General features: G+C 38.9%; 2 protein-coding genes and 1 pseudogene across 3 annotated transcripts; all 3 read right to left on the bottom strand.

The window, feature by feature from the left end:
* Positions 1-4677: 4677 nt before the first annotated feature.
* Positions 4678-5631, bottom strand: LOC100261293 (germin-like protein subfamily 1 member 7). Its single transcript, XM_002284580.4, has 2 exons — positions 5459-5631; positions 4678-5342 (listed from the first exon to the last, which is right to left on the bottom strand). Exons 1-2 carry the CDS (start codon positions 5583-5585, stop codon positions 4807-4809), a joined length of 663 nt encoding a protein of 220 aa, XP_002284616.2. The 5' UTR covers positions 5586-5631; the 3' UTR covers positions 4678-4806.
* A 1718-nt stretch (positions 5632-7349) lies between these two features.
* LOC100266497 (germin-like protein subfamily 1 member 14) lies at positions 7350-8322 on the bottom strand (annotated as a pseudogene). The gene is made up of 2 exons (XR_787450.3): positions 8185-8322; positions 7350-8076 (listed from the first exon to the last, which is right to left on the bottom strand). The product of XR_787450.3 is annotated as a germin-like protein subfamily 1 member 14 (transcript).
* A 1700-nt stretch (positions 8323-10022) lies between these two features.
* Positions 10023-10966, bottom strand: GER1 (germin-like protein 1). Its single transcript, NM_001281011.1, is given in 2 exon segments — positions 10023-10745; positions 10865-10966. Coding segments are annotated over 2 exon segments (624 nt in total). The 5' UTR covers positions 10953-10966; the 3' UTR covers positions 10023-10209.
* Positions 10967-11122: the final 156 nt, after the last annotated feature.

Raw genomic sequence — 11122 nt, 5'->3', positions numbered from 1 at the left:
TCAACAACTACACCCCTTTCCCATCCTTTTTTCCTCAACTCAAAGTGGACTCTGCATAATCTTTGGGTTTTAGGACTTATTCGAGGGTAAATCTAAAGGAGTAACCCTGTGGACAGACCATCTATGATCAGTTTGTGATTAGTGTCATCAGTCATGACCCATTAGATCTTTATAAGTTGAGGTGAGAAGTTTGCTGCATGAATTCGAATCTACTTTCTTTCCACTTCTTATCAGCATGGAGTGCATGACGAAAACTTCAGATAAAAATGAAAACTCAAATTAAACTGTTTTCTTTTCCATTCTTTCTTCACTATGTTCATGACACTTGTGCTTCTCCTACCATTCAAATGGTTTATCTGGACATCTTAATTAGTTTCTTCGATCTTAGTTGATGGGTTATAGTGGGATAATTTAGAGAAGCAAAATGGCACCTTTCCATTTCTGAATTGTATGCAGTTGTTGCCTCAATGTTCATTTCTTCATCACCAATTCTGCCGGCAGTATTGTAAAGTGTGATTAAAGGGTCAAAGCTTGACCCTAATTGATATTCATCCACGTAAATATATAGTACATCAAGCAAACCTAATTAAGGGAAAACCGTGAGTTTAGGAAACAATCCTAAACAATAGCAACTACTTTCCTAGAATACTTTCCTAGAATATATCATAATATCTCAATCGTGAGTTTAGGAAACAATCCTAAACAATAGCAACTACTTTCCTAATATACTTTCCTAGAATATATCATAATATCTCAACACCCTCCCTCAAGTTGGAGCATGAGGTTCAAAAATGCCCAACTTGGCAAGAAGATAATCAAATTGTTTCTTTCCAAGAGCCTTTGTAAAAATATCTGCCAATTGTGTAACAGTAGGAACATATGATGGAGCAATCAAACCATCTGTTATCGCATCCCGGACAAAGTGACAATCAACCTCAATGTGTTTGGTGCGTTCATGAAATACTGGATTTTTGGCCATATGAAGGGCTGACTGACTATCACAAAAGAGCTTGATTGCCTTTGGGTGGTGCACACCCAGGCTCAGAAGCAACCCCTTCAACCATTTGAGCTCACAAGTAACTGCTGCCATAGCTCGGTATTCCGCTTCTGCAGACGAGCGGGAAACTGTGTGTTGCTTCTTTGTCTTCCAAGAAATAGGAGATTGCCCAAGAAACACAAGCCATCCGGACAAAGAGCGTCTAGTGACTGGACATGCTGCCCAATCAGAATCACACCAACCCTGTAGGGACAGATCACTATCTGCACGTAACAAGATACCCTGACCCGGAGTACCTTTCAAATAACGAACGACTCTCAAAGCTGCCTCCCAATGCTCAATTCTAGGCTCATGCATAAATTGAGATAATATATGAACCGAGTAGGCCAAATCTGGACGGGTCACTGCCAGATAAATGAGTCGACCTACTAATCTGCGATAGGACTCAGGGTTCGACAAGAGCTCCCCATTTGCGAGTCCTAATCTGTGATTTTGCTCGATCGGGAAGCCACACGGCTTGGCTCCCAGTAATCCGGCCTCCGATACAATGTCAAGTGTGTACTTACGTTGACACAAGAACAAACCAGCCGAACTCCTGGCCACCTCGATTCCGAGGAAATACTTCAAAACACCAAGATCTTTCATCTTAAAACAATCACTGAGATAGGCTTTAAAGGTCTTAAGAGCAGCGGAATCATTCCCAGAGATAATAAGATCGTCGACATACACTAGCACATTTATTTGAACATTGCCCGTAGTGTAAGTAAAAAGAGAATAATCAGAGTAGGATTGTAAGAAACCATATCCTTTAAGAGCCGTGACCAACTTGGAAAACCAACATCTCGGAGCCTGTTTCAACCCATAAAGTGATTTCCGTAACCTGCAAACCAAGTTCGGATCGGAACGCTCAAATCCTGGGGGTAGCTTCATATACACTTCCTCCTCAAGATCTCCATGTAAAAAGGCATTGTGAACATCCATCTGATGAAGTTCCCAATTTTTCGAAGCCGCAATAGCCAAGAAAGCACGCACCGTAGTCATTTTGGCAACTGGAGAAAATGTCTCATGATAATCAATACCAGCTTCTTGATGATTCCCCAAAACTACTAATCTGGATTTGAGCCTTTCAATATCACCGTTTGAGAAGTACTTGGTTCTGTAAACCCACTGACTTCCCAAAGCACGCTTACCCTTTGGAAGAGGTTCAAGACTCCACGTACCATTTTCCTCCAAAGCCCGAATCTCCTCATGCATTGACTTTTGCCAACCGACATCTTTCATAGCCTCTTTAAATGACTTAGGATCATTGCTCGAAATAATAGTTGCAAGAAACTTTCGATAATGTACAGAAAAATTGTCACAATTTATATAATGTGCTATGGGATAAGGAGTACCTGAGGGATGCTGTGGAGACGGAGTGGCGGGAGATGGACTTTCAGCAACCACCGTATGAGTAACAAAATCTCGTAATAGAACCGAAGGAAATTTATCCCTCATTCCCTTTCCCATAGGAGCAGACTGCCCATTGCTTGAATTGTCAAGTCCAAGTGAATCAAGCCCAACAGTAGGAACAACTTCCGGCCCAGGTGAAAGAGGCGCTGAAGAAGCCTCGGGATTTTGTGTTTGGGCTTGTGGGTTAGGCAAATCAGCATCATCATCGACAAAATCAGCAAAATCACTATCAATTTCAACATTTACCGTAGGCACAATGTTTTCCGGAATAATATTCACAGCACCCGGGTTACCAAACGGAAAAACATCCTCAAAAAACTTGACATCACGAGAAACAAATAATTCCTTGGTGTCCAAATCAAACAACTTCCACCCCTTCTTTCCAAACGGGTAACCCAAAAACACACATTTTCTACTTCTACTTGCAAATTTGTCACCTTTGGATTTTTGATCATGAGCAAAACTAAGACAACCAAAGGTGTGAATTGCCGCATATGAAGGAGGGGTGCCAAATAGGATTTCAAATGGTGTTTTATTGTGTAACAAAGGAGAGGGAGTGCGGTTTATTAAGTGAGCAGCGGCAAGAACACTTTCGCCCCAAAAATAAATAGGCAAATTTGCTTGAAAGCGTAATGCCCTCCCCACATTTAAAATATGCTTGTGTTTTCTCTCAACCCTCCCATTTTGTTGCGGAGTTCCCACACAAGAAGTTTGGAATAAAATACCAGTTGCAGAAAAATAGTCAAGTAGGCATTTAAATTCCGTACCATTATCACTTTGAACAACTTTCACTGTTTGAGAAAATTGTCGATCTACCATTGCAATAAAAGACATAAACATCCGAAAAACTTCTGTTTTGTCGACCAACAAATAAATCCACACAGCTCTTGAGAAATCATCAACAATAGTTAAAAAATAACGAGCTCCACAAGAAGAGACATGTTTATAAGAGCCCCACAAATCACAATGTATTTTCTCAAAAATTCTAGTTGCCTTATTGTCACTTAAAGGAAATTTGTCTCTAGGATGCTTAGCACGAAAACATATTTCACAAGCTTTGTTTAAACTACCCTTAAGATTGCTAACTGGAGGAAGTAACTTCACTACTTTCTCTGAAGGATGTCCCATCCTTTTGTGCCACAACTCCAAAGTGGATGCTGCGTTGTGGACAGAAACATGTTGTACCGAATCACCTTCAGCTCCACCGAAGTAGTAAAGTCCATCTCGCCTAACTCCCGTTCCAATCAGCTCCCTGGTGTGGTCCTGTATAGCACACATATAAGAGTTAAATTGGACAATACAATGTAAGTCATCAGTCAATTGTGAAACCGAAAGTAAATTGCAATTGAGTTTCGGCACATAAAGAACGTTTTGAAGAGTGATGTTATTCGACAAACGAACGGAACCAGATTGGGTCGCAACAACAGATTCACCATTAGGAAGGCCAACCGGACACTCAAACAACGCTATAGTATCAAATAACCAAGATAAATCACCGGTCACGTGATGAGTTGCCCCGGTGTCAATGATCCATGACTTCGTGTCAAACTTACCATTCAACCTGTCATCCAGAACTTGAGCATTACCAATTAAGCCCGCAAGAGCTTTCCATTGTTTGGGCAAAAAAGGTGAATTCATCTCCCTTTTAGGTGGCGACAATGGTGGTTGTTCATCGTCGCCGGCCATTGTTTTATTGTGTGTGCATGTCAGCGCTCTGATACCATGTAAAGTGTGATTAAAGGGTCAAAGCTTGACCCTAATTGATATTCATCCACGTAAATATATAGTACATCAAGCAAACCTAATTAAGGGAAAACCGTGAGTTTAGGAAACAATCCTAAACAATAGCAACTACTTTCCTAGAATACTTTCCTAGAATATATCATAATATCTCAATCGTGAGTTTAGGAAACAATCCTAAACAATAGCAACTACTTTCCTAATATACTTTCCTAGAATATATCATAATATCTCAACAAGTATGCTGGAAGTAACAGTAGAACTATTTTACAACCAGTCAAGTATTGCTTCTTCATCAAAATTCTGCATATCCTGTATATAATCAATCAAGCAACTGAGATTTGTGATCCAGTTGTTTTTCCACAAGTGAAACATCAAAGATTTGGATAAGATTTTTTAAGACAAATATTGAGATGGAGACAGGAGTAGAAGATGCCTAACAGACAAACTGCCTTATTTTAATATTAGGACCAGAGTCCACACCAAAAGAGCTACAAAAGAAAGTAATAAACCCTCTTATTCTAGGATGATTGTAATGAGGTAATTAAACATCACAAATAGTCATTCAAGCTTGCAAATCAAAGGTTCCTAGCTTCTTCATTTTCTCTATTTCCCCACTAGAATCGTGCTTGAAGGTATTTGACCACCTTCTTGTCCAACTGGAAGGCCCTTGCCAGGAAATCAGGATTGATGGGTGGATTTGATCCAAATACTGCATTGGCTATGGTGATTACACCTGGATTTTGGCTGTTCAGACCAGCAATGGCTACTGCATTAATGTGCCCAATGTTGAATTGGAAGTGAATGAGACCAATAGGGAACACAAAAACATCCCCCTTGTTTAGAACTTTGCTAATGAGGCGGTTTTGAGGGTTGGATGTGACAAAGCCAACTAAGAGTGTTCCCTCCAAGACGGTGAGGATCTCAGTGGCACGAGGGTGAGTGTGAGGAGGGTTTTGACCATAGGGTGCATAATCTATACGAACCAGTGATATCCCAAGAGTGTTAAGCCCTGGTATTGCATCAACATTTACTGTATTGACATTTGAGCCCACTAGATTTGCTGTGTTTCCTGGAATATTCAGCCCTTGAAAGAAGAAATCCTCGGCCACAGTCAGGTTTGGGTTCTTGCAGAACTTTCCATTTACAAATACTGCATTTAAAAAGAAGGGGAAAAGAAAAGATAGGTCATTAGTATCAAACCATTATCAATGGAAAGAGTAGTGAAAATGGCAATAAGATCATTGGTCACTATATATATAGAAATACCAGCATTCTTGGGTTCAGGAATGGCAACACAAGTGTCCTGCAGTGGGCTTGGATCAAAGGCAGCGGCAAGAGAGGAAGCCAATGCCATGAGGGCAACAGCAACCAGGAAACTGACACCTTTCTTCATTGTCAGAGTGCTGTCTCCAACAATCAGAGTCTTTATCTTTAGGTGGGGGTGAGAAATTTTGCATGGGAAAGATGTTAATTTATAGACCAGAGTCAGTGAGTTAATCTTTGCATAAACTCACCAAGTCTTCAATGGGTAGTTTTTTTTTTTTTTTTCTTCTTTTTCACTTTCAAGGACAAGTGGTTACACCAATACATTTAAATTTATGTAGGATTAGTTAGTTAGTATACTGATCTTAATTAGAATATAAAGTGAAGTTCAATTATTGGAGGCAGGTCCAATTTCATATCAATCTGCATGATCCATGCATTTACATATATAGTACAGCTTTCTGCTCTTTTAGTATTACTACCGAAAGACTGAAAAATCTGTAGTGTATAGACAAGCAAATCGAAGATTACAGAGTAGGTGAAGGCTCAGACTAGACAATAATCCACCAATTTCAAACATGGTTACTCCATGAGGCTTGTGTAGGTTCGGTTTAATAAGTATCTATATAGCTTAATTCACCATTGAAAGTGTCCAGAGATTGGCTGATGAGATTGAATATGTGGCCAAGTTCTGAGTTTCTAGCTCATCTGCCTTCCACTGAGTGAAAAATCCTTGGATAAACTCTGGGGTTGCCTCAGTTTAATGAAAGATTGGGATAAATTCCAAGATTTTCTGCTATGCTCATTGGGCTTTCCTCAGTTAAAAAAGCTTTGACCTCTTGCTGCCTGCCCTATCTGAGCAATTGGCTCAAAAGTTATTATTATTATTATTATTATTATGTTTTTTGATAGGGACTTTATTTATGTATTATGAGAGAGAAAGAGATGCTTAACAAACACCTTTAAACTAAGACTCTCTAAATTAGTTGTTTACAAGTTGTCTTTAACAATCAAATCTGTGTTTTTTGGTAAGAAGCAAGAAACCTTGCATTGGAAAAATACCAATTATTTAGATAAAGTTCTCAGATTAGTCTATGTTCTATGCATAAGGTAAGAAGATACACCTTCCAAGTCTTCAATGGATGGCTTTTTTTAAATTTTAAGGTTGAACCATTCTTCAACAACTACACCCCTTTCTCATCCTTTTTCCTTAAATCATGGTCTAGACTTCAGAGTGGACTCTGCATAATCTTCAGGTTTTGGGACTTAATGCAGGGTAGAGCTAAGGAGTAAACCTGTGGACAGGCCATCTATAATCAGTTTGTGATTAGTGTCATGACCCATTAGTCTTTTATAAGTTGAGGTCAGAAGCTCGTTGCATGAATTGAAATCTACTTTCTTCCCACTTGTTTTCAGAATGGAGTACATGACAAAAACTTCAGATAAAAATCAAAACTCACATTAAACTTATAATTAATTGGTCTTGTCTACAGTAGATGTCATAAGATTTCTGGGTTTTCATTTCCTTTCTTTCTTCACAATTTTCATGACACTTATGCTTCTCCCACCATTCAAATGGTTTACTTGGACATTTTAATTAGTTTCTTCGATCTCGTTTGATGGGTTATAATGGGATAATTTAGAGAAGCAAAATGGCATCTTTCCATTTCTAAATTGGATGCAGTTGTTGCCTCAATGTTCATTTTTTCATCACCAATTCTGCCAGCAGTATGCTGGGAGTAACAGTAACTGTTTTACAACTAGTTAAGTATTCCTTCTTAATCAACATTCTGCATATACAGGTTAATCAATCATCTGAGAGTTGTTATCCAGTTGGTTTTTCACAAGATAAGATTTTTTAAGACAAATACTGAGATGGAGACAGAGAAGAAGATGCCTAACAGACAAACTGCTTTATTTTAATATTAGGACCAAAGTCCACTCCACAGGAGCTACAAAAGAAAGTAATAAACCCTCTTATTCTAGGATGATTGTAATGAGGTAATTGGACATCACAAATAGTCATTCAAGCAAGTAAATCAAAGGTTGACAGCTTCTTCATTTTCTCCATTTTCCCACTAGAATCGTGCTTGAAGGAATTCAACCACCTTCTTGTCCAACTGGAAGGCCGTTGCCAGGAAATCGGGATTGATGGGTGGATTTGATCCAAACACTGCATTGGCTATGGTGATTACACCTGGATTTTGGCTGCTCAGACCAGCAATGGCTACTGCATTCATGTGCCCAATGTTGAATTGGAAGTGAATGAGACCAATAGGGAACACAAAAACATCCCCCTTGTTTAGAACTTTGCTAAAGAGGCGGTTTTGAGGTTTGAGGGTTGGATGTGACAAAGCCAACTAAGAGTGTTCCCTCCAAGACAGTGAGGATCTCAGTGGCACGAGGGTGAGTGTGAGGAGGGTTTTGACCGTAGGGTGCATAATCGATACGAACCAGTGATATCCCAAGAGTGTTAAGTCCTGGTATTGCATCAACATTTACTGTAGTGACATTTGAGCCCACTCGATTTGTTGTGTTTCCTGGAATATTCAGCCCTTGATAGAAGAAATCCTCGGCCACAGTCAGGTTTGGGTTCTTGCAGAACTTTCCATTTACAAATACTGCATTTAAAAAAAGGGAAAAGAAAAGATATATCATTAGTATGAAACCACCATCAATGGAAAGATTAATGAAAGTAGTGATAAGATCATTGGTTACTAAAGAAATACCAGCATTCTTGGGTTCATCAATGGCAACACAAGTGTCCTGCAGTGGGCTTGGATCAGAGGCAGAGGCAAGAGAGGATGCCAATGCCATGAGGGCAACAGCTACCAGAAGACTAACACCATTCTTCATTGTTAGAGTCCTGTCTTCAACAATCACAAATCTTTGTGTTGAGGTGCGGGGTGAGAAATTTTGCATGGAAAACATGTCAATTTATAGACGGTCTTCAATGGGTAGGTTTTCCTTTTTTATCCTTTTCTTCACTTTCAAAGACAAGTGGTTACACCAGTACATGCTAATTTATGTGGGATTAGTTAGTTAGTTTATTGATCTTAGCTAGAATATTCTCTATGCATGTGTGGAAAGTGAGGGTCAATTAGTGGAGGCAGGTCCAATTTCATATCAATCTGCATGATCCATGCATTTATTTTAGTATTAGTACCCAAACAGTGAAATATCTGTAAAGTAGTGTATAGGCAAGCAACTAGAAGATTACAGAGTAGGTGCAAGCCTGGACTATAGAAATAGAATAACCTAACCAATTCAAACCTGGTTACTCAATGAGGCTTGTGTAGGTTCAGTTTAAAGAATATCTATATAGGAATATTAGTGAATTTATACTGCTTTAGTGTAAATGTAATGTGACTTACTTTCATGAAATAGTTGATCTCTATTATGTAGCCAAGTTCTGAGTTTCTAGCTCATGTGCCTTCCACTTTGTGAAAAATCATTGGATAAGCTCTGGATTGCTTTAGTTCAATGAAACATTGGGATGAATTCAAAGATTTTCTGCTATGCTCATTAGGCTTTCCTCAGTTACAAAAGCTCTGACTATAATTTTGATACTTGCAGCCTGCCATATCTGAGCAATTGGCTCTAAACATGAGTGAAATAGCTGCATGACAAACACCTTTGAACTAGGGCATTCTTAACTAGTTGTTAAGTTGTCTTAAAGAATAACAATCTGTGTTTTCTGGGGAGAAGCAAGAAACCCTGTATTGGAAAAATGGCAATTAATTAGATAAATTCATCGGATTAGTCTATGTTTTATACATAAGGTAAGCAGATACACTTTCCAAGTCTTCAATGGATGGCATTTTTTAAATTTAAAGGTTGAACCATTCTTCAACAACTACACCCCTTGCTCATCCTTTTTCCCTCAACTCATGGTCTGGACTTTAGAGTGGACTCTGCGTAATGTTTGGGTTTCAGGACTAATTCCAGGGTAGAGCTAAGGAGTAAACCTGTGGACAGGCCATCTATAATCAGTTTGTGATTAGTGTCATGACCCATTAGTCTTTTATAAGTTGAGGTCAGAAGCTTGTTGCATGAATTGAAATCTACTTTCTTCCCACTTGTTTTCAGAATGGAGTACATGACAAAAACATCAGATAAAAATCAAAACTCACATTAAACTTATAAATAATTGGTCTTGTCTACAGTAGATGTCATAAGATTTCTGGGTTTTCATTTCCTTTCTTTCTTCACAATTTTCATGACACTTATGCTTCTCCCACCATTCAAATGGTTTACTTGGACATCTTAATTAGTTTCTTCGATCTCGGTTGATGAGTTATAATGGGAAAATATAGAGAAGCAAAATGGCATCTTTTTTATTTTTGAATTCTCTGCAGTTGTTGCCTCAATGTTCATTTCTTCATCACCAATTCTGCCAGCAGTATGCTGGAAGTAACAGTAGTACTGTTTTACAACTAGCTAAGTATTCCTTCTTAATAAAAATTCTGCACATGCAGGTTAATCAATCAACTGAGAGTTGTTATCCAGTTGTTTTTTCACAAGATAAAATTTTTTAAGACAAATATTGAGATGGAGACAGAGAAGAAGATGCCTAACAGACAAACTGCTTTATTTTAATATTAGGACCAAAGTCCACAACACAAGAGCTACAAAAGAAAGTAATAAACCCTCTTATTCTAGGATGATTGTAATGAGGTAAATGAACATCACAAATAGTCATTCAAGCAAGCAAATCAAAGGTTCATAGCTTCTTCATTTTCTCTATTTCCCCACTAGAATCGTGCTTGAAGGAATTCAACCACCTTCTTGTCCAACTGGAAGGCCTTTGCCAGGAAATCAGGATTGATTGGTGGATTGGATCCAAACACTGCATTGGCTATGGTGATTACACCTGGATTTTGGCTGCTCAGACCAGCAATGGCTACTGCATTCATGTGCCCAATATTGAATTGGAAGTGAATGAGACCAATAGGGAACACAAAAACATCACCCTTGTTGAGGACTTTGCTAAAGAGGCGGTTTTGAGGGTTGGATGTGACAAAGCCAACTAAGAGAGTTCCCTCCAAGACAGTGAGGATCTCAGTGGCACGAGGGTGAGTGTGAGGAGGGTTTTGACCATAGGGTGCATAATCGATACGAACCAGTGATATCCCAAGAGTGTTCAGTCCTGGTATCACATCAACATTTACTGTAGTGACACTTGAGCCCACTAGATTTGATGTGTTTCCTGGAATATTCAGCCCTTTAGAGAAGAAATCCTCGGCGACGGTCAGGTTTGGGTTCTTGCAGAACTTTCCATTTACAAACACTGCATTTAAACAAAAAAAAAAAAAAGGGAAAAGAAAAGATAGGTCATTCGTATCAAACCACCATCAATGGAAAGATTAGTGAAAATAGTGACAAGTTCATTGGTTACTAAAGAAATACCAGCATTCTTGGGTTCATCAATGGCAACACAAGTGTCCTGCAGTGGGCTTGGATCAGAGGCAGAGGCAAAAGATGAAGCCAATGCCATGAGGGCCACAGTTACTAGAAAACTAACACCTTTCTCCATTGTTAGAGTACTGTCTCCAACAATCACAAATCTTTGTGTTTAGGTGAGGGGTGAAAATTTTTGCATGAGAAACATGTCAATTTATAGATGGTCTTCAATGGGTAGGTTTTTTTTTTTTTTTTTTTTTTTGC

Source organism: Vitis vinifera, chromosome 14 (genome assembly GCF_030704535.1).
Source record: "Vitis vinifera cultivar Pinot Noir 40024 chromosome 14, ASM3070453v1".
NCBI lineage: Eukaryota > Viridiplantae > Streptophyta > Magnoliopsida > Vitales > Vitaceae > Vitis > Vitis vinifera.
The sequence above is the reverse complement of the archived record's forward strand: the minus strand, read 5'-3'. Positions and strand labels throughout refer to the sequence as shown.